The sequence below is a fragment of the Perca flavescens genome, chromosome 21 (genome assembly GCF_004354835.1).
Source record: "Perca flavescens isolate YP-PL-M2 chromosome 21, PFLA_1.0, whole genome shotgun sequence".
Lineage (NCBI taxonomy): Eukaryota > Metazoa > Chordata > Actinopteri > Perciformes > Percidae > Perca > Perca flavescens.
Genome location: NC_041351.1, coordinates 1,572,646 through 1,596,391, shown reverse-complemented (window position 1 = coordinate 1,596,391; position 23,746 = coordinate 1,572,646). Strand labels below are relative to the sequence as shown.

General features: G+C 41.8%; 1 protein-coding gene and 1 long non-coding RNA gene across 2 annotated transcripts; both read left to right on the top strand.

Moving 5' to 3' along the window:
• The first annotated feature begins 769 nt into the window (after nt 1-769).
• LOC114548310 (uncharacterized) lies at nt 770-5,514 on the top strand. The gene is made up of 4 exons (XR_003691342.1): nt 770-860; nt 1,128-1,244; nt 3,673-3,783; nt 5,358-5,514. It is a non-coding gene; the product is annotated as an uncharacterized LOC114548310 (long non-coding RNA).
• On the top strand, nt 5,515-23,658 carry LOC114548517 (endo-1,4-beta-xylanase B-like). The gene is made up of 14 exons (XM_028568500.1): nt 5,515-5,690; nt 6,043-6,117; nt 7,308-7,451; nt 8,795-8,863; nt 10,393-10,521; nt 10,789-10,857; nt 13,806-13,958; nt 14,692-14,760; nt 17,286-17,429; nt 17,702-17,776; nt 21,078-21,215; nt 22,131-23,144; nt 23,182-23,228; nt 23,266-23,658. The coding sequence occupies exons 5-14, from the start codon at nt 10,500-10,502 to the stop codon at nt 23,656-23,658; spliced, it is 2,124 nt and encodes a 707-aa protein (XP_028424301.1). The 5' UTR covers nt 5,515-5,690; nt 6,043-6,117; nt 7,308-7,451; nt 8,795-8,863; nt 10,393-10,499.
• Nucleotides 23,659-23,746: the final 88 nt, after the last annotated feature.

Genomic DNA, 23,746 nt, shown 5'->3' with positions numbered 1-23,746 from the left:
GCATGATTAGTTTAGGTTTGTATATTGTATTTTTAAATTAAGATTTATTTTTTTGGGGCATTTTAGGCCTTTAATTGACAGGAAAGCTGAAGACATGAAAGAGGAGAGAGAGGGGGGAAGGACATGCAACAAAGGGCCTCAGGGCAGAGTTGAACATGGGCACGCTGCGTCGAGGAGTAAATCTCTATATATGGGCGCCCACTCTACTAATTGAGCTATCTGGACCACCGGTTGAATTGTATTTTAACACTCGAACCCTCTTGGACTATTCTTATTTGTCTTTGGTGTCAGGTCAATCTCAAGTAAAAGGTCCAACAGCTGACATCGGTGGTTACTGGTATTTTGCCGCTCCTGAATCCTCAAACTCTGGTGGCCAAGGCACTTATCCTACAACAGGTGGTGGTAAGTCTCCCACAATTTCATTTTCGATACTCTCCTATGTACAGTCAAAGCAAAAGATGTCTTACTATGTAAAGACTCAGCAACTGCCTTTAAGGCATTAAGACCATTTTATTCCAGATTTCTGATTAGCAAACTTTATTGCTACTTGGGTCTACTTCTTTACTTGTCTACACTGACTTATAAAGCTTAGCATGCTTAGTTCAGAAGCTTGAATTTTTACTTTACACTCTACCCCTCCTGCACAAATCTTCTCTTGTCTTCTGTTTCAGGTCAACAAGGCAGTGGCGGGCTTGGAACTGTTCCTCAAGGCGGTGCTCCTCGAGGCGGCGTTCCTCAAGGCGGCGTTCCTCAAGGCGGCGTTCCTCAAGGCGGCGCTCCTCAAGGTGGCATTCCTCAAGGCGGCTCTCCTGCAACCTCCGGCTCTGGTGGCCAAGTCACTTATCCTGCAACAGGTGGTGGTAAGTCTACAAACAATCTTTATTTGCTTAGCTCTCCTGTGTACAGCCCAGAGTGAAGTTGTCTCACTATCCAAAGACTCAGCATTTGCCTTCAAGGCATTGAGGCAATCGTATTCCACAACGTTCTGATTGGCGAGCTTTATTTGCTGCTCAGTTCCACTTCTTTACTTGTGTGCACTGGCTCATGAAGCTAAGCATGATTAGTTTAGAAGGACGAATTGTATTTTTACACTCAAACTCTCTTCGACTATTCTTATGTGTCTTTAGTTACAGGTCCAGCTCAAGGAGGCAGTCAAACAGCTGGCACCAGTAGTTACTGGTATTTTGCCGCTCCTGCAACCCCAAACTCTGGTGGCCAAGGTACTTATCCTACAACAGGTGATGGTAAGTCTCCCACAATTTCATTTTCAACACTCTTCTGTGTACAGTAAAAGCAAAATATGTCTTACTACACTGTAAAATATTACAGACCCATTTAGTTATGTCCACTTATTTCTTATTTTTAACTGAATGAGCTTATACAAGTTGTGGATTTTGAACTCAACTTTGAGTTTTTGAAAGTTAAACTTTGAAAAAGCATTTATTAATTGGGTCGACTATTTTAATTTTTTGTCAGATATGTATGTGTTGATTGAACTTGGGTATGTACGTTATCAATTGAAAAAAAAAGCATGTGTGTGTTGCAACAAAAAAAGAGTGGCCTTTTGAGTTTAAAGTAACCTGTCTTCTTCCACGCAAAGTTAAAGCATGGACACAATAAATGAATTATACACCACAGATAAGGGATGTAGCCTATTCAAATTTCTACTAAAATATAACACGTGTTGTGGCAAACAAGAAAGCACTATTGCCACCGGCAGAGGGAGTACCTGTCAACGGCTTGTGAATTGTGAATTTTACTCTTCTCAAATTGAAATGAAAAGTTCTTTTCAAAAGTCAAACGTTTAGCTCCGCCCACATTTAGCCCAACCCCGATCTGCGTACTGCAGTCAGGTGCAACTGGTTCATTGGCTGGTCAATTCCCATGATGCAAGGTGGTAAATAGAGTTGTGCTAAAATTTGCTGAAAAGATTGCAGTTTGTTCGAAATACAAATGTAACTTTATGAATTGCGTTTATTAAATGCGTCTGCTTAGAATGTAGTGGTTTGTTGCCTGGTAATTGTCATTGTAATGCTGGTTTACATTTGTAACCATGAGTTAAGTGACCGTTACGTTTGACAAGAAGAGTTGGAGTACTACAGTGTTAGACTTTGTGCAGTAATAGGCTTCCTTCAGACATTAATCTGCGGCGTATCACTTCACTACCAGCTCGTTTAAGTCAAGTGACGCAAGATCAGTGGCTTTAGAGGGGACCCTGTTTTGCACGGGGCTCTGGGGCGGCTGCACCCATGCTATCTCTGCTATTAATGTGATTATGTTGTTTTAACTTGAAACTGTGAGTTGTAATGAAGCAGAAAAGTATGTCCGTTATACTAGGCAAGGAAGGTTTCTTGTATTATTAAAGAAAATTAATTATTTGTTTTAACTTAAAGTATGAAATTAAACCAAGTAATAAAAAGTTAAATCAACTAAAAAAACAAATTTAATAAAACTAGAACACTGTAGTTACATCAACCTCATTAACTTTAATTTCTAAGTTGAAACAAAGGCAGTCTTTCAAGTTGAGTGAACATCGATGGACCTTTTCCACAGCAGACATGTTGACTTGTCATAGTAGGAAAAGCACAGCTGAAATTGATAACCTTAACGATGGCTCAATTCCATCAAGTGTCCCAGTAAGCTATTTCAGTGAGTCAGCATGCACAATACCAGGGTCTCTCCTAAGTGGAATGCAGCCATCATTAATGGTTTAATACCAGGGGCTCTCCTAAGTGGAATGCAGCCATCAGTAATGGTTTAATACCAGGGGCTCTCCTAAGTGGAATGCAGCCATCAGTAATGGTTTAATACCAGGGCCTCTGCCTCTCCTAAGTGGAATGCAGCCATCATTAATGGTTTAATACCAGGGTCTCTCCTAAGTGGAATGTAGCCATCAGTAATAGTTTAATACCAGGGTCTCTCCTAAGTGGAATGCAGCCATCAGTAATAGTTTAATACCAGGGTCTCTCCTAAGTGGAATGCAGCCATCATTAATGGTTTAATACCAGGGTCTCTCCTAAGTGGAATGCAGCCATCAGTAATAGTTTAATACCAGGGTCTCTCCTAAGTGGAATGCAGCCATCAGTAATAGTTTAATACCAGGGTCTCTCCTAAGTGGAATGCAGCCATCATTAATGGTTTAATACCAGGACCTCTCCTAAGTTGAATGCAGCCATCATTAATGGTTTTGAACACACCTGTGCTTTTTACTATGACATGTCATCATGTCAGCCTTAAAAAAGGCAGCAGGTGAACTTGCATTTCCAAGTTAAACTACCAATACATTTCTTACAGTGTATGTAGACAATCGTATTCCACAACATTCTGATTGGCAAGCTTTATTTGCTACTCAGTTCTACTTCTGTACTTGTGTTCATGAAACTAAGCATGATTAGTTTAGGTTTGTATATTGTATTTCTAAATTAAGATTCTTTTGGGGCATTTTAGGCCTTTAATTGGCAGGAAAGCTGAAGACATGAAAGGGGAGAGAGAGGGGGGAAGGACATGCAACAAAGGGCCTCAGGGCAGAGTTGAACATGGGCACGCTGCGTCGAGGAGTAAATCTCTATATATGGGTGCCCACTCTACCAACTGAGCTATCTGGACCACCGGTTGAATTGTATTTTAACACTCGAACCCTCTTGGACTATTCTTATTTGTCTTTGGTGTCAGGTCAATCTCAAGTAAAAGGTCCAACAGCTGACATTGGTGGTTACTGGTATTTTGCCGCTCCTGAATCCTCAAACTCTGGTGGCCAAGGCACATATCCTACAACAGGTGGTGGTAAGTCTCCCACAATTTCATTTTCGATACTCTCCTATGTACAGTCAAAGCAAAAGATGTCTTCCTATGTAAAGACTCAGCAACTGCCTTTAAGGCATTAAGACCATTTTATTCCAGATTTCTGATTAGCAAACTTTATTGCTACTTGGGTCTACTTCTTTACTTGTCTACACTGACTTACAGTGGGGGAAATAAGTATTTGACCCCTTGCTGATTTTGCAGGTTTGCCCACTTACAAAGAATGCAAAAATCTACAATTTTAATCATATGTACATTCTAACAGTGAAAGACGGAATCCCAAAGAAAATTCCAGAAAATCACATCATATGAATTTATTAAAATTGATAACCATCTGATGAGGAAAAACAAGTATTTGACCCCCTGGACAAACAGCATGTTAATATTTTGTAGAAAAGCCATTATTGGCCAGCACAGATGTCAAACGGTTTTTATAGTCGGTCCAGAATTCCACGAAACATGGCCCCGTCCATCCTCCCCTCAATACGATGGAGTTGTCCCGTCCCCTTGGTTGAAAAGCACCCCCAAAGCATGATGTTGCCACCACCATGCTTGACGGTGGGGATGGTGTTCTTTGGGTTGTACTCGGTGTTCTTTGCCCTCCAAACACGACGAGTTGAGTTGAGGCCAAAAAGTTCTATTTTAGTACATCACCTTCTTCCAGGCCTCTTCTGAGTCGTCCAGGTGGTGAATGGCGAACTTCATGCGGGCCTGTACATGTTTCTTCTTGAGCAGGGGGACCTTGCGTGCGCTGCAGGATTTCAATCCATGACGGCGTAGTGTGTTACCAACCGTTTCTTTTGTAACTGTGGTCCCAGCTGCCTTCAGTTGATTCATCAGTTCCCCCCTTGTGGTTTTGGGATGATTCCTCACCGTTCGCATGATCAGGGACACCCCACGAGGCAAGATCTTGTGTGGAGGCCCAGACCGAGGGAGGTTGACGGTGGTGTGGTGCTTCTTCCATTTCCTGATAACTGCACCGACAGTTGATCTTTTCTCTCCAAGTTGCTTTCCGATTCTCTTGTAGCCCATCCCAGCCTTGTGCAGATCAACAATCTTGTCCCTGATGTCCGTAGAAAGCTCTTTGGTCTTGCCCATGGTGGTGATGTTGGATGCCGGTTGTTTGGGTGTTGACAGGTGTCTTTTATACAGGTAACGAGGTGAGGCAGGTGTATTTGATGTAGATAATTGGTTCGGATTGGGGCTGTGTCTTAAAGAAAGACTAACTGGCTTGTAGGAGCCAGAATACTTGCTGTTTGTCCAGGGGGTCAAATACTTGTTTTTCCTCATCAGATGGTTATCAATTTTAATAAATTCATATGATGTGATTTTCTGGAATTTTCTTTGGGATTCTGTCTTTAACTGTTAGAATGTACATATGATTACAATTGTAGATTTTTGCATTCTTTGTAAGTGGGCAAACCTGCAAAATCAGCAAGGGGTCAAATACTTATTTCCCCCACTGTATAAAGCTTAGCATGCTTAGTTCAGAAGATTGAATTTTTACTTTACACTCTACCCCTCCTGCACAAATCTTCTCTTGTCTTCTATTTCAGGTCAACCAGGCAGTAACACAGCTGTCACTGGCAGGTTTGGACTGGTTCCTCAAGGCGGAACTCCTCAAGGTGGAACTCCTCAAGGCGGAACTCCTCAAGGCGGCGTTCCTCAAGGCGGCTTTCCTCAAGGTGGAACTCCTCAAGGCGGCGTTCCTCAAGGCGGCTTTCCTCAAAGCGGCTTTCCTCAAGGCGGAACTCCTCAAGGCGGCTCTCCTCAAGGCGGAACTCCTCAAGGCGGCTTTCCTCAAGGCGGAACTCCTCAAGGCGGAACTCCTCAAGGCGGCTTTCCTCAAGGCGGAACTCCTCAAGGCGGCTCTCCTCAAGGCGGTGGTAGTAAGTCTACAAACAATCTTTATTTGCTTAGCTTTCCTGTGTACAGCCCAGACTGAAGTTGTCTCACTATCCAAAGACTCAGCATTTGCCTTCAAGGCACTGAGACAATTGTATTTCACAACGTTCTGATTGGCAAGATTTATTTGCTAATCAGTTCCACTTCTTTACATCTGCAGTGATTAATGAAGGTAAGCATGATTAGTTTAGAAGGTTGAATTGTATCTTTACCCACAAACCCTCTTGGACTATTTTTATCTGTCTTTGGTTTCAGGTCAAGTTCAAAGAGGCGGTCAAACAGCTACCCCCGGAAATCTTGGCAATGTACCTGTTAACTATGCCGTTTCTCCTCCAGGCTCTTGGTATATTCCTGGTCCTGCAACCTTAAACAACCAACTGCCTTATCCTGTCTTCTACGCTTCTGCAACAGGTGATAAGTCTCCCACAATTTTATTTTCAAAAATCTCCTGTGTACAGTCAAAGCAAAAGATGTCTTACTACGTAAAGACTCAGCAAGACCATTTTATTCCAGATTTCTGATTAGCACGCTTTATTGCTACTCGGTTCTACTGCTTAGGGACTCGCCAACAAATGACAAAATTCTTCATGCCTTCTGTACTGGTTTGCGCTTGGCAAAGATGTAAAGATGCCCATTGTTGTTTTTGCAGATATGACATACGTGACTAAACCTCTGCATTCTCATCTTACGCATCACACTCCTCTGTTATGGTGTGGTGGCCATTTCAGTAGATTTACTCACCAACATTGTTGTGGAAACACATAAGCATGGAAACTAAATGCGCACTTCCTGCATTACTTCAAATACTAAGTTACTCATCTAGTAAACTAGTATTCACATGAAATAAAACATTGAGACCATTCAACAAAGGGTAATAAGAAATTCAACACCGGTTGCTATGGACTCGTCACTAGGCTTCCTCAGTCATTGTGTATTTTAACCTAGGTAAAGGTGCCAAAGCTGAACATTATCCAAAACTCCATTTCTCAGATGAGTGTCAATTTGGGAGATTGCATGCTACTCCCTTCCATCTCAAATGCCTTGAAAAAGCTGTTTGCACAGTTTCACAAATAATCACCAGGGCCGAAAGGATATTTGAGTCAGGTGGCTGCAGCCTGGAGACCTCCCGTCTCATGCCCACCCGTCTGCTGCTTTCTGTCAGCTTCGACTTTTCAAATTAAAAGCTTGCGTCTGGTCCGCTATGTTTTTGTACAGTGTTTTGGATGTTTTTTAACTAAACGGTACGGCAATCATGCTAATGACTAAAATTATTTTTCAGCAGATGTCTTAGTTAGAACATCATGGAGCTAGCAAAGCAGTTTTGTATTTATATGTGTGAGCGGGATTCATTCAGTTTGGGAAATCCCATGGTCTTTAAAGCTACAGCTCAAATTGTGTGGCTGACTAAACTGGGAGGGACCCATCTGCTAGCGATGAGAGGCCGAGACTGGAGAGCTACATGGATACATATGCACAAAACAAGCCATTTGAAATGTTTCTATTCTCATGAATACAAACGTTGGGTGACCATCTCCCCAAGACTAAAAAAATTGGATGACCCTCCCATCAACAAAGAATAAAAAGACATGTCCCTCCCCTAGGTCCTGTTCCTCAAGCCGGCTCTCCTCAAGCCGGCTCTCCTCAAGCCGGCTCTCCTCAAGGCGGCTCTCCTCAAGATGGCTCTCCTCAAAGCGGCTCAACCTCCAGCTCTGGTGGCCAAGTCACTTATCCTGCAACAGGTGGTGGTAAGTCTCCAAACAATCTTTATTTGCTTAGCTCTCCTGTGTACAGCCCATAGTGAAGTTGTCTCACTATCCAAAGACTCAGCATTTGCCTTCAAGGCATTGAGGCAATCGTATTCCACAACATTCTGATTGGCGAGCTTTATTGGTTACCCAGTTCTACTTCTTTACTTGTCTGCACTGGCTTATGAAGCTAAGCATGATTATTTTAGAACAGGGATTTTCAATAGGTGAGGCGAGCCTCCCCTGGGGGGCGCTAAAGAGCTGCAGGGGAGGCGCTACATGCGAAGAAAAAATAACTCTGTATGCAGCTCTATTTATATCAGTAATTGTGCGTGCGTGTATTAGCTCTAAAATGCGTTGTTTCCTTGTCCCAAGTCAACAGAAGTCAGCATTAAGGAAAGAGACAGGACCCGGCAAAAAACGTAGGAAATATGATACTGAGTTGAAGTTAGGTTTCACCTGGTCACAGTCCGAGGCTGCACCTCTGCCGCTGTGTGAGAGAGACTGGGAGAAATGCCAATCACGCATTTATGGTTGTCTGTGGAGAGCGAGTTTCCCCAGATCTCCACTAAGGCTATGAAATTCCTAATCCCCTTCACCTCCACCTACTTGTGTGAGTGTGGGTTTTCCACACTGACCCTGATTAAAAACAAATACATATCAAGGCTGCAGGTGGAGGACGACTTGCTTTTATTTCTCTCTGCAGTGCAGACCCGCATCGAACATCTATGTGGCATCAAAAGCGAGGCCTCATTGTTCCCACTGAAAGACACTGTGTCAGCTGATTTTGCCGGGGCTTCAGCCTGGAATGTATTTTGAAAAGTTGACTGACAAATATAAAACTGGATGTCGTTTAGTGTCCACTTTCACTGTAAAAAGCTATGCAGCTTTAGGTTTATAAAGGACACGGTCTGCTGTGGACATGTGTCGCGTTTGAGCTCTGTGTATTTCTGTCGTAGTTTCGGTTTTCCACCTCTGATGTAGAGCAGCGTACAGCCACTTCCCTAAACCTTGTCTCATTCAGAGACCAGAGACCCAAAAGGGGCTCTGTGTCTGTCAGATCTACTGTATCAGCAGAGCAATCACTTAATGCACAGCAGGCTATGGTGCAACTAGATTATTTTCTGAAATGCACTTTTAAAAAAGTTGTAGAAATAAAATGTCTTCAAATACATTGTTAAAAAATATTTCCAATTTATCAGTCGTTATTGAAACTCTCTATTGCCTAGATAACACAAAAGATGACATTTACTGCAGAGGTGAGTGTGGGTTAGGGCAGGCGGACGGATTTTATCTTAACAATCAAACCCTCTTGGACTAATCGTATCTGTCTTTGGTTTCAGGTCAAGTATCCTGTTCCACAGGTGACACCGGTTACTGGTCAGTTGGAATCAAAAAGCTCCCTGGACCAGGTAGTGCTACATGTCCAACATTCTTATTTTCTTAGCTCTCCTCAAAGCAAAATATGTCTTCCTATGTAAAGACTCAGCATTTGCCTTCAAGACATTATGACAATAATAATTTGGTTGGAGATTTGTGAATGAATGAAGTTGGTTCGTTGTGTAAAACATAAATAAAAACACAAATGAATTGCAATTCCTTTTCAACCTATATGCAGTTGAATACACTACCAAGACAAGATATTTAATGTTCAAACTGATAAACTTTGTTTTTGTTTTTGCAAACATTCACTCATTTTGAATTTGATGTCTGCAACACGTCCCAAAAAATCTGGGGCAGTGGCATGTTTACTACTGATGTTTACTACTGTGTTACATCACCTTTCCTTTTAACAACACCCAATATGCATTTAGGAACGGAGGACACTATGGTTGAAGCTTTGTAGGTGGAACTCTTTCCCATTCTTGTTTGATGTACGACTTCAGTTGCTCAACAGTCCAGGGTCTCCTATTTTGCGCTTTATATAATGCGGCAAACATTTTCAATGGGAGACAGGTCTGGACTGCAGACAGACCAGTCTAGTACCTGCACTCTTTTACTACGAAGCCACACTGTTGTAACACATACAGAATGTGGCTTTGCATTGTCTTGCTGAAATAAGCAGTGACATCCCTAAGAAAGACTTTGCTTGGATGGCATGTAGCATATGTTGCTCAAAAACCTGTATGTACCTTTTGGTATTAATGGTGCCTTCACAGCTTTACAAGTTACCCATGCCATGGGCAGTCTTGGGAAGGATACTTTCAAAACATATTATGTTAAATATGTAATTTGTAGCATATTCTGTTACATTACTCAATCTGAGTAATGTATTCTGAATACTTGGATTACTTCCACATTGAATTGCATTTTATAAGTGTAGGAATGCAGCCATCAAATCCTTCTTACTAAACAGGCCTGTTCTGGTGTGTTCTTCTGTTCCAATTGGCTGAATGTGTTAGACCCAAGTCTCCCTGAAAGTGCAATATATTATAATTTGCTGTAGAGGAACAAAGACGATAAGGGTATGTTTATGCAAAAGATGTTTTGCTTGGTTAATAAAGATAAGAATTTATAGATTTTCCCTTTTCAGTTTCTTTATTTACTCAGCTGTTAAAAGTGGGAAAATAGACAAACATAAAATATTCAGTTTCTGTACAGAATTTGCTATTACATCTAAAAAAAATTACCCAATCGTGACCAATTAACCTTTTAGGCATTCCTCAATTTTCCCAGTCTTTTGTTGCCCCTGTCCCAGCTTTTTTTTTTAATCAAATTCAAAATGAGTAAATATTTGCAAAAAACAATAGTTTATCAGTTTGAATATTTAATATCTTGTCTTTGTAGTGTATTCAATTGAATATAGGTTAAAAAGGATTTGCAAATCATTGTATTCTGTTTTTATATACCTTTTACACAACGTCCCAACTTCAGTGGAATTGGGGTTTGTAGCCCAGCACTCGACCCCTCCAGCACAAATCATATCTGTCTTCTGTTTTAGGTCAAGTGAGCGCTACTGCCAGCGGCTGGCTTTATCTTTACCGAGAAGCTTCTCCACCTGCCCTTCCTCCAACCTCCAACACGGGTACCGGCTCTACACCTGCCAACATGCCCCCTACGCCTGGTGGTGGTAAGTCTCCCAACAATCTTTTTATCGTAAGCTCTCCTGTGTACAGTTTTATTTTACAAATCAAAATATGTCTCACTATCCAAAATCTCAAGACATTGAGACAATCGTATTCCACAACTTTTTAATTGGCAAGCTTTTTTCTACTCAGTTCTACTTCTTTACTTGTCTGCACTGGCTCATGAAGTTAAGCATGATTAGTTTAGAAGGTTGAATTGTATATTTCGACTCAAACCCTCTTGGACTAATCTTATCTGTCTTTGGTTTCAGGTCAAGTACTCAGTCTCACAGATGACACCGGTTACTGGTTAGCGACCTTCAACAAGCTTTCTGAAACAGGTAATGCTAGGTGACAACATTCTTATTTTCTTAGCTCTATTGTGTACAGTTAAAGCAAAATATGTCTTACTATGTAAAGACTCAGCATTTGCCTTCAAGACATTATGACAATTTGGTTGGAGATTTGTGATTAGCCAGCCTTACTGCTACTAAGTTCTACTTCTTTTTTCTTGTCTACACTGACACATGAAGGTCAGCAAGATAAGTTCAGAGGCTTGAATAATACAAACCCCAAATTCCAATGAAGTTGGGTCGTTGGGTAAAACGTAAATAAAAACAATGATTTGCAATTCCTTTTCAACCTATAATCAATTGAATACACTACAAAGACAACATATTTTATATTCAAACTGATAAACTTTATTGTTTTTTGCAAATATTCATTTTGAATTTAATGCCTACAAGACATCCCAAAAAATCTGGGGCAGTGGTATGTTTACTACAGTGTTACATCACCTTTCCTTTTAACAACACACAATAAGCGTTCGGGAACGGAGGACACTATTGGTGAAGCTTTGTAGGTGGAACTCTTTCCCATTCCTGCTTGATGTACGACTTCAGTTGCTCAACAGTCCGGGGTCTCCGTTGTCGTATTTTGCGCTTCATATAGACGGGTTTCCTGTTTACAAACCTTACAGGGTGCGTGCGCATACCAGGGGCAGAAAGACAGATTGGTGAGCTGGTCCGATAATGCAAACGCATTTTTGTCTCAGTGCACATTGTCTTAGTCCCTTCATTTCGTCATGGCATTTATATAACAAATACTCTATGGTCTTACAAAGCTAACGTTTTTGACCGATTACAATTTAATCATTTTTTGTGAGCTGGAGAGCTCTCGTTATGAGAAGTTAGCTATAGCTCTGTTTGCCATTCATTCCAATGGGGAAACATCGCGGCTAGACTTTCGACATGCATTCCGGTGGCGTATTCCTTTAAGCTTTCCTTATTGTTTGTATATAACTGCTGACGCAATAAAACATGATTTTAGTTGGATCTGTTTGTCGGTCTTTAATTTTGCAGTGTTACTGTGATATATATTGTATGGCTATAATCATCATTTTAGGCTAATGTAATAGCCCGTGTTAGCAGCAGGGTTACTCCTGAGTGTACCCTTATGGTTGGTTTATGCCTTAAAATAATGGCCAGGATTTCTGGGAAAAGGTACGATATGTTAGTTTCAAAACATCACTGCAGGTTGATTGTTTTTAGCAGCAGAGGTTGATTGTGGGCGAGAGGGCGACAACACTGTCTTGGTTAGCTCGCCGAAGCTCTACTGCCACTGTCTCGGCAACGTTAGCTAATGTCCGCTAGCTAATGTAGGCTAACTATAGCCAGTTAGCTTTGTATGTAACGTAACAAAAACCCACCCATCTCAGAGGAGCGAAGCTTAACATTTCATTCAGTAAAGTTATGTACAAAATGAGCACTAACTCCACAGGTCCTATGTTGGCAACGTGGACGCAGACGACTACCTTCGGAGTTTACTATATCGATATAGTAAACTCCGAAGGCAGTCGTAATATTTACCTAGTAGGCTAGGCTAACGCTGTTGCGCTAACGTTAGCAAAACATTGGCGTAGCTTTAGCTAGCTGTCTAAACTTGTCTCGAGTCCGGACCTTTAACTGTCTATGGTCCGGACTCGAGTACCACAGCCCTGACAGGTAGATATCACTGAGCTGAACAACACCAAGCTGTAACCTTTCTGATTGATCCAATGGGAGCCTGACTCTTGCACATGACCCCAATCTGCCCCTCTTATGGCTTGAAGCCATAACCTCCGCCAGTTTTTGGCAAAAGCATGCTTCCCCCTAGGTATGTTAAACATCAGGCACCCATCACTGGCTCTGTTTGTACAATTAACTACGCAACAACTCCTTGGCATTTTGACTTACGCTATGCCGCTACTAGCTAGCTAGCTACACAAAACGCGCCTTCTTTTTGCCCCCCGGTTGCGTGCGCAAGCAGTGATGACATTGCCGAGAAACCCATGTATGCGCCACATTTTTTCTCCAAACTTTGTTTTTATAGTTTTTTTTTTTTTGCATATCATATCAACTTATGGAAACAGTACACAATGTAGATTTGACAAAGTATATTCCCTCCCTCCTCCCACTACCCAGATAGCAACACTGAAATTAATAATTGCAACTTGAAAAAGACAGAAATACTTAGATATACAGACACACACATAAACACATAAAATAAAAATACAATGAAATAATAATCATAATAAAAGAAAAGGGGAAGGGGGGTATCTCTGGAGTTGTGTATGGGATTGGGTTGAGTTGAGTTTACGGGAGCAAGGAGCAAGTTAGGTTTGAGGAGTCACTAGGAGAGAAATTTTCTCCAGATGTAGGCAATTCATTAAGTCTCTGATCCAATGTATAAAGGACGGTGGCTTTGGGGATTTCCAGGCTGTAAGAATCAGCCTTTTGGCAATTAAAGTGGCAAAAGCCAGCGCATCTTTCTGATGTTTAGAGAGAGGAACGTCTCTAGGAGGAAGGCCAAAAAATGCGACAAATGGAGAGGGGTAAATTGTTGTGTTTGTGTTAAAGGCTTTAGACATAGTGTTGGATATGGATTTCCAAAAAGTAAGTAAATTGGGGCAGAGCCAGAACATGTGCATCAATGTAGCCGGAGCCGGTCTACATCTACCACATATAGGGTCAATGCCAGGCTTAATCTTATAAAGTCTGGTTCTAGTCAGACATGTATAAAGTACTGGAGACCCAGACTTGAGTAAAAGTACAAGTAGTCTATCAAAAAAGTGACTTGAGTAGAAGTTGAAGTGCTCTTTAAGCACTATACTTAAAGGGGCGATAGAATGCAAAACAAACACACACACACACACACATATATATATATATATATATATATATATATATATATATATATATATACCTTGTCATAGTTGAATAATGACAGTCATATCTGTCTTCTGTTTTAGGTCAAGTGAGCGCTACTGCCACTGGCTGGCTTTTTATTAACCAAAAGACCCAAGGCAATCTGCAGTTCCAGGCTTCTCCACCTGCCCATCCTCCAACCTTCAATCCGGTTGGCGGCTCTACACCTGCCAACATGCCCCCTACGCCTGGTGGTGGTAAGTCTCCCAACAATCTTTTTATCACTCACACAGATGTATGGACACACAGATGCACAACTCGGGTACGTAAAATGCTAAAAAACAGTTTATTGGAGACTCAATAAACTCACAAGCAAAGGTGTCAAAATCGGCAGGCAAACAGGGTAATCCGAAAAACAGGCAATGGTCAAAATCCAGGGAAACAACAAAATAGAAAACAGGACACTAGGAAACCAAATGAAGGCTGAACACAAAGGAAGCAGACGATCTCGCACTGGGTTAAGGGAAAGACTGACCTTAAATACACAAAACAGGTAAGACAATGAGACACAGGTGCAGCACATTAGGGCGGGGACATGTAATCACAAAGGAGGGAAAAAGACAAACAGGAAGTGAATAAGAACACTAACAGAAACCTTCAAAATTAAACCAGACATGGAAAGAATCTACAACAATGAGAACCAAACGTAAAACAAGAACTTGACACAGGAGCAGGCATGACACTTTTTATCATAAGCTCTCCTGTGTCCAGCCTTATTTTACAAATCCAAATATGTCTCACTATCCAAAGACTCTCCAAAGACAATCGTATTCCACAACGTTCTGATTGGCAAGCTGTATTTGCTACTCAGTTCTATTTCTTTACTTGTGTGCAGTGACTCATGAAGCTAAGCATGATTAGTTTAGAAGGTTGAATTGTATCTTTACACTGGAACCATTCTGGACTAATCTTATCTGTCTTTGTTTTCAGGTCAAGGACTCGGTCCCACAGCTGACACCGGTTACTGGTTAATGGCCCTCAAAACGTTCACTGGACCAGGTAGTGCTAGATATCCAACACTGTTATTTTCTTAGCTCTCCTGTGTACAGTCAAAGCAAAATATGTCTTACTCTGTAAATACTCAGCATTTACCTTCAAGACATTGTGACAATTTGGTGATTAGCCAGCCTAACTGATACTCAGCTCTACTTCTTTTCTTGTCTACACATGAAGGTCAGCAAGATAAGTTCAGAAGCTTAAATAATACAAACCACAATTCCAATGAAGTTTGGTTCTTGTGTAAAACGTAAATAAAAACACAAAGGTTTGCAATTCCTATTCAGTTGAATACACTACAAAGACAAGATATTTAATGTTCAAACTTTTTTTTTAAAACATTCACTCATTTTGAATTTGATGTCTGCAACACGTCCCAAAAAATCTGGGGCAGTGGCATGTTTACTACTGATGTTTACTACAGTGTTACATCACCTTTCCTTTTAAACAACACCCAATAAGCATTTGGGAACGGAGGACACTATTGGTGAAGCTTTGTAGATGGAACTCTTTCCCATTCGTGCTTGATGTACGACTTCAGTTGCTCAACAGTCCGGGGTCTCCGTTGTCGTATTTACTTCATATAATGTGACAAACATTGTCAGTGGGAGACAGGTCTGGACTGCAGACAGACCAGTCCAGTACCTGCACTCTTTTACTACGAAGCCACGCTGTTGTAACACATACAGAATGTGGCTTGGCGTTGTCTTGCTGAAATAAGCAGGAACGTCCCTAACAAAGACTTTGCTTGGTTGGCAGCATATGTGGCTCCAAAACCTGTATGTACCTTTTGGTATTAATGGTGCCTTCACAACTGTGCAAGTTACCCATGCCATGGAAACTAACACACCCCCATACTGTCACAGATGCTGGCCCACCCTTGCTTGTGAACGACTGAGCCTTTTATACCCAATCATGACCTTTGAGCATTCCTCAACTTTCCCCAGTCTTTTGTTGCCCCTGTCCCAGCTTTTTTTCATCAAATTCAAAATGAACAATAGTTTATCAGTTTGAACAACTTCTTAAGGATCACTGTACCGCAGACAGTACACTTTGTGACTGTGGCGTCGCTGTAACCTCGATATAACCTCCACTCATTAGCGTTTTTATAGCTTTAAAGCATTAAATCTTCAAAATATACAGCCATGTGACACACCAATTGAAAGCTTAGCCTCTAGTAATTAATTTAAGCCCACATACAAAGCATAAGATGATTTATAGCAGTTACACAACTGTTACAAAGTAAGAGAAAATAAAACAATTCAGCCGTAAACTGCGCAGCTGGTGTTTAGAGTTGAGAGTGCATCCATAGCTGTTTTCATCCTTTCAGCAACAAAGTGGTATTTTGCCCAAAACTTGATTTTCATAAATCTTCAAGAGTCCAAGGAAATGTAATATCCAAGCAGTTATATTCCAAAACAATCCGTTCGCCTCTCGATGTTGAAGTTTCTGGCCAAATCACAACAGAAAAACGCGAAGCAGTATTTCATTTCCACACTTCAATCGCGGCTCACTTTTCTCCCCAGCTTCCTACATGCTCGATGTGGGCGTCACTGTATTCCCTAGGGTCTACGCTTTCCATAGACACATCATATGAGCCAATCCGTTTAGGTTTGCCTCTGATATGCCCAACGACAGCCGAGGTTGGGTCTGACACCATGTCAGCCCCAAGTGTCGACGATCGACATTTACTCGGACCAGTTAGATTTAAATGCTACAAGACCCATCTACCTTTTTAGCCAATGAGCAGCCAATTCGATTGATGTGCATTTTGACCCTGACATTTTAACCCTGTGTTGGCAGGAGCTTTATCAAAGCAAAAACGGGGCCTATCAGCCGAGTATAATGATAATAATTTGTAATGACTTATTTCTATATATTTATGTATATAGTTATTTCAAGTATGCGTGTGATTGATCTGGGTGTGTTTGTGTATTTGAGAAGTGTTTTATTATGTACTTTTATTGGCTTTTTTCTTAGCACAAATAAGAAAAAACGGACAGACATTTCTGTAGAAAGAGTCTTTTGGCATCTGGATTTTTTTCTGTAGTAAGCTGAGACATGTTGCTATGGCCTGGGTGTATCTGTATCTTACCAGATGTGTTTACAGTATTTTATTTTAATAATTTTACAGATGTATGACTTGGATGGAAATAAAAAAAAAAAATCCATTCTAGCCTCTGTAACTCTGTCTGTAAGGCCTAGAATCACCCTGACACTTGTAACAAAAAAATGAGTGTTTCCTTTCCAATGATGTCAGGCACATCCCAGAGTTTCAAAGTATATGGGAGCTGGACCACTTTTAATTTGGGTATGACATCAAGACCAAAAAGCATGGAATTTAAGCGTTTTTTAAATATCTTGTGTTTGTAGTGTATTCAATTGAATATAGGTTAAAAAGGATTTGCAAATCATATTATTCTGTTTTTATTTACGTTTTACACAATGTCCCAACTTCAGTGGAAATGGAGTTTGTAGCCCAGCACTCGACCCCTGTATGCACAAATCATATTTGTCTTCTGTTTTAGGTCAAGTGAGCACTTCTGCCACCGGCTGGCTTTTTATTGACCAAGACTCCCGAGGAAATCCGCAGATGCAGCCTTCTCCACCCGCCCTTCCTCCAACCACAGTACCGGGTAGCGGCTCTACACCTGCCAGCATACAATATGGTGGTAAGTCTCCCAACAATTTTTTTATCTTAGGCTCTTCTGTGTACAGCCTTATTTTACAAATCAAAATATGTCTCACTATGCAAAGACTCAGCATTTGCCTTCAAGACATTGAGATAATCGTATTCCACAACGTTCTGATTGGCCAGCTTTATTTGCTACTCAGTTCTACTTCTTTACTTGTCTGCACTGGCTCATGAAGCTAAGCATGATTAGTTTAGAAGGTTGAATCTTTACACTCAAACCCTGTTGGACTAATCTTATCTGTCTTTTAGTTTCAGGTCAAGCACTCGGTCTTGCAGATGACACCGGTTACTGGTTAGTGACCCTCAACAAGCTCTCTGAAACAGGTAATGCTAGGTGACAACATTCTTATTTTTTTAGCTCTCCTGTGTACAGTCAAAGCAAAATATGTCTTACTATGTAAAGACTCAGCATTTACCTTCAAGACATTATGACAATTTGGTTGGAGATTTGTAATTAGCAAGCCTTATTGCTACTCAGTTCTACTTCTTTTCTTTTCCACATTGACACACGAAGGTCAGTAAGATAAGTTCAGAGGCTTTAATAATACAAACCCCAAATTCCAATGAAGTTGGGTCGATGGTGTAAAACGTAAATAAAAACCCAATGATTTGCAATTCCTTTTCAACCTATATGCAGTTGAATACACTACAAAGACAAGATGTTTAATGTTCAAACTCATAAACTTTATTGTTTTTTTGCAAATATTAATTTTGAATTTAATGCCTGCAAGACATCCCAAAAAATCTGAGGCAGTGGTATGTTTACTACAGTCTTACATCACCTTTCCTTTTAACAACACCCAATAAGCATTTGGGAGCGGAGGACACTATTGGTGGAGGTTTGTAGGTGGAACTCTTTCCCATTCCTGCTTGATGTACGACTTCAGTTGCTCAACAGTCCGGGGTCTCCGTTGTCGTATTTTGCACTTCATATAATGCGCCACACATTTTCTTTGGTTTTATTGTTTTCTTGACATATCAACGTATGGAAACAATACACAATGTAGTTTTGACAAAGTAAATTTCCTCCCTCCTCCCACTACCCTGATATCAACACTGAAATTAATAATTGCAACTTGTTTCAAATGTTTTTATTATGAAGCTTAAATTCAAAAATCAAGTTACAAAATTGTTGTTACAGTGCTTCTTTTTTACAGTATACAAACAAAAATAAGGAAGGGAAACAAGGCTAAATAAATAAATAAAAAACTAAATAAAAACAAAAAACTAACAAATTACCCCTAATCCCTACCCACAATAACCCACCTGGACGGCGATCAGGATACTGCTTGTCCTGTAAAATAATATTCCAAAGGTTGCCAAATGTTCTGAAAGCCATATCCTCAGTGTTGGTCCCTCTTTCTTTTTCCAGAATAAGAGGATACACTTCTTTGCAGTGAGAATTCCATATTCAAGAAGCGCTGTTGTGCCAGTGTCATTCTCTTTGCTTCATTGGATATCCCTAACATTACTAAAACTGGATCTGGGACAATTTGAATATTTAAACACTTTATACATGAAACTAAAAATATTACTCCAGTAACCTTGTATTTTGCAACAAAGAACATAACTATGAAGTAAATCACCAACATGAGTGTCACATTTTTCACACAGAGGAGAGTTCAGAGAAGATCCTATGAAGTCTTTCTTTGGAATAATGTAGCCCATTTAGGATTTTAAACTGTATTAGACAATGACATGCGTTTATGGAGCACTTGTGGATATATGCTTAACTCTCGTCCCATAGGTAATTTTGTATGTTCGTATCCAACTCCTTTTCCCAATCCGCTTTAACTGTGGCAGTAGTTGGGCAGCTTATCTAGCGCAACTTATCATAGAGGAGGAAGATGTGTTCTTACTTGAAAGAATCTGAATAAATGGTGTTTGGGTAAACCATATTTTTGTTGTAGCTGATGAAAAGATGCTATTGATCCTTCTATATATAAATCCCCTACGTTACAAACGCAGTTCTTTCCACGTATCAAAGGCCGTGTCTAGACAAGAAGGAGGGAAGGAAGGGTTCGCTGTTATTGGCAACCAGAGATAGATCGCTCTTAGTTTTAAGTTCTTTGATATTTGTTTCCAAGTCCTTGTTGTGTCATGTATTAGCAGGTTGTGCTTATAACATGTTCTGTTAAGAGGAATCAGAGTTGAAATTACAGCACCGATTGAGTATGGCAGACAGTCCTCTCGCTCAATCTCCAGCCCATTCGACAAGAAAGCAGTATTATCTAACACTGATGCAATGGAACGGATAAATGTAGACCAATAATAATTTATAACATTTGGAAGTGTAATTAAGTGGGTGATTGAGAATCAGCCCTTCAGACCACCCTGGGTACCTTTGGGTGGGCTATAACCCCAATTCTCACCAAAGTTTGCAAAATACATGGCTCCAGGAACTACATTGGTCAGTGCATACATATGCTGTCCTCTTGTGGTACTGGAGACAAGTATACTGGTTACGGCTTACACAGGCTAATATGCTGCACATATCTACCAAGACTGAAGTAGTCTTGCCTATTTCAGCACGGATTATAGGCGTACCACTAGTTAGCTGTAGCCAGTGTTGGGAAAGTTCACTTTCTGCATGAACTATTTCAAAGTTCAGTTCACAAATTTTAAAATGAACCAGTTCATAGTTTAGATCAGGGGTCACCATCATGGTGTCCGCGGGCACCAGGTAGCCCCCAAGGACCACATGAGTAGCCCTCAGGTCTGTTCTAAAAATGAAAATTGAATATTGAAATTATCTGTTTCCCACCTTGTTAAGTCATTGTTGATAATTATTGTGAGAAATTAACATGATCAGTGTTTTCACATAGACGAGTATCATTAATCATTAATATCATATATATAATCATATATAACTAAAGGCAAACTGAGCACATTTGTTATTTCAGAAGAGTGTATCAAACTGGTAGCCCTTCGTATGACTCAATACCGATGAAGTAGCTCTCAGTTTCAAAAAGGTTGGTGATCCCTGGTTTAGATCATAATTCATACTTCAAAAGTTCACAGTTCCAAAAATGAACTAGTTCATAATTTTTTTTTTCCATATGTTGCTGCGAGCTATTATCGAATGAAGTTCAATGACACCTCACACAACACTCTACCTTAAACGGTTGAAATGCTATGAAAGGCGGCGTGGCCTGATTGAGAGGGCGGCTCAGTATCACATGCAGACCACACATAAGTTTCATGTATATCGGATGATGTTTGTCTTATAAGGTGGATTTTCTGTTGTTCACAAAGTGGTGAACCTCACCCCATCCTTGCTTGTGAACGACTGAGCCTTTTAGGGATGCTCCTTTTATACACAAACTTGACCAATTAACCTTTTGAGCATTCCTCAACTTTCTCAGTCTTTTGTTGCCCCTGTCCCAGCTTTTTTTTTATCAAAATCAAAATGAGTAAATATTTGCAAAAACCAATAGTTTATCAGTTTGAACATTAAATATCTTGTCTTTGTATATTCAATTGAATATAGGTTGAAAAGGATTTGCAAATCATTGTATTCTGTTTTTATTTACCTTTTACACAACATCCCAACTTCAGTGGAATTGGAGTTTGTAGCCCAGCACTCGACCCCTCCTGCACAAATCATATCTGTCTTCTGTTTTAGGTCAAGTGAGCTATACTTCCACCGGCTGGCTTTATCTTGACCAAGAGACCCAAGGCAATCTGCATTTCCATGCTTCTCCACCTACCCATCCTCCAAACTTCAACCCTGGTTTCAGCATGCCCCCTATGCCTGGTGGTGGTAAGTCTCCCAAAAATATTTTTATGCTAAGCTCTCCTGTGTACAGCCAGTATTTTACAAATCAAAATATGTCTCACTATCAAAAGGCTCAGTATTTGCCTTCAAGGCATTGAGGCCATATAATTCCACACTGATTCTGATTGGCTGTATTGCTACTAAGTTGTATTTCTTTACTTTTAACTTTGTATGTGTATTTAATCATGATTAATCGCATTAATGTCATAGTTAACTTGCAATTAATTGCACATCTTTATCTATTCTAAATGTGCCTTGATTTTTTTTTGTCCCATTATTTTTTTCTCAATTTAATACTCTTAACATGGAAAAATGGATCGACTTGCTTCTGTCTGAAGTCATCCATTGTCACCTGGCTTTGACAAGGGGGCGGAGAATTGGCATCAGCTGTGTGCTTGGCCATCAGCTGTGTGCCTGGCCATCAAGTGGTATTTCAGACTTGACATGCTGTGATGATAGCTCAGTTCACGACAAAACACACACATCACTTTGGTCTTGTCAATGGAACCATTTCGCAACTTTTTAAAAGTAAACTTTCCATCCAGATTGTTATTGGCATCCATTTCGGCGTCTCTCATTCGCCATCCGCACAAAACGTAACGTTAGCCTGCTACTCTTTGGCCAGCTCACCAGCCCAAACAAGTGTGTGCAGCGTGCCTGTTGTTTTGTTTCCGGTCTAGCTAGATCTGGTGTGGTGTTATAGTATTTGCAACAGCATGTGAAAAAAACTACAAAGTTTTCTAGGACAAAAAGAACTTTAATCTCACGATAAAAAAATGACGCCATTGAAATGAGTTAACACTGTTTATAACGCGTTTAACTGACAGCACTAATTTTTACCCAACTCCTCTAATTAACTAATTAACTCCTCTAACTAATCTCGTCGTTCTTTCATTTCAGATCAAGTAAGCGAAAACAGGCAGCCTGAATGGGGAACTTATGTCTCATTCCCAGAGTTTGGCTTTCCTCAAATTGTTTCAGCGAGTGAGATGCCCGGAGATCAGCTTCCGCCTCCAACTTACATCACCCGCTCCAAAAATAGCTACACGCGTGTACAACAAGTATTTTCCCGCAGTACATACATCCCATTAAACGTACCAGCCTCTGCCTTGTACCATGTACCACATGGGACACAACCAGTGACGGTGCCTGCAGGAGGACAGCCCACCCATGGACCAGGCGGGACTCAACCAGTGACTGTGCCTGGAGGAGGCGGGACTCAACCAGGGACTGTGCCTGGAGGAGGACAGCCCACCTATGGACAAGGCGGGACTCAACCAGGAGGACAAGGCGGGACTCAACCAGGAGGACAAGGCGGGACTCAACCAGGAGGACAGCCCACCTATGGACAAGGCGGGACTCAACCAGGCGGACAAGGCGGGACTCAACCAGGAGGGCAAGGCGGGACTCAACCAGGAGGACAAGGCGGGACTCAACCAGGAGGACAAGGCGGGACTCAACCAGGCGGACAAGGCGGGACTCAACCAGGCGGACAAGGCGGGACTCAACCAGGAGGACAAGGCGGGACTCAACCAGGAGGACAAGGCGGGACTCAACCAGGAGGACAGCCCACCTATGGACAAGGCGGGACTCAACCAGGAGGACAAGGCGGGACTCAACCAGGAGGACAAGGCGGGACTCAACCAGGAGGACAGCCCACCTATGGACAAGGCGGGACTCAACCAGGAGGACAAGGCGGGACTCAACCAGGAGGACAGCCCACCTATGGACAAGGCGGGACTCAACCAGGAGGACAAGGCGGGACTCAACCAGGAGGACAGCCCACCTATGGACAAGGCGGGACTCAACCAGGAGGACAAGGCGGGACTCAACCAGGAGGACAGCCCACCTATGGACAAGGCGGGACTCAACCAGGAGGACAGCCCACCTATGGACAAGGCGGGACTCAACCAGGTGGGCAGCCCACCTATGGACAAGGTGGGACTCAAAGGAGGACAAGGGGGACTCAACCAGGAGGACAGCCCTCCTATGGACAAGGCGGGACTCAACCAGGAGGACACCGGGACTCAACCAGGAGGACAGCCCTCAACCATGGGACAGCCCACCTATGGACAAGGCGGGACTCAACCAGGAGGACAAGGCGGGACTCAACCAGGAGGACAGCCCACCTATGGACAAGGACTCAACCAGGAGGACAAGGGGGACTCAACCAGGAGGACAGCCCACCTATGGACAAGGCGGGACTCAACCAGGAGGACAAGGCGGGACTCAACCAGGAGGACAGCCCACCTATGGACAAGGGGGACTCAACCAGGAGGACAGCCCACCTATGGACAAGGCGGGACTCAACCAGGAGGGCAGCCCACCTATGGACAAGGTGGGACTCAACCAGGAGGACAAGGCCTCAACCAGGGGACAGCCCTCCTATGGACAAGGGACTCAACCAGGAGGACAAGGACTCAACTAGGAGGACAGCCCACCTATGGACAAGGTGGGACTCAACCAGGAGGACAGCCCACCTATGGACAAGGCGGGACTCAACCAGGAGGACAAGG

Bases quoted from the DNA above. Each gene is read 5' to 3' on its own strand.
- LOC114548517 (XM_028568500.1), top strand. From the start codon at position 10,500: ATGCCCCCTACGCCTGGTGGTG. The intron at 14,761-17,285 runs GTAGTGCTAGAT...CTTCTGTTTTAG, and splicing joins CAAAACGTTCACTGGACCAG to GTCAAGTGAGCACTTCTGCC. The intron at 17,777-21,077 runs GTAATGCTAGGT...CTTCTGTTTTAG, and splicing joins CAACAAGCTCTCTGAAACAG to GTCAAGTGAGCTATACTTCC.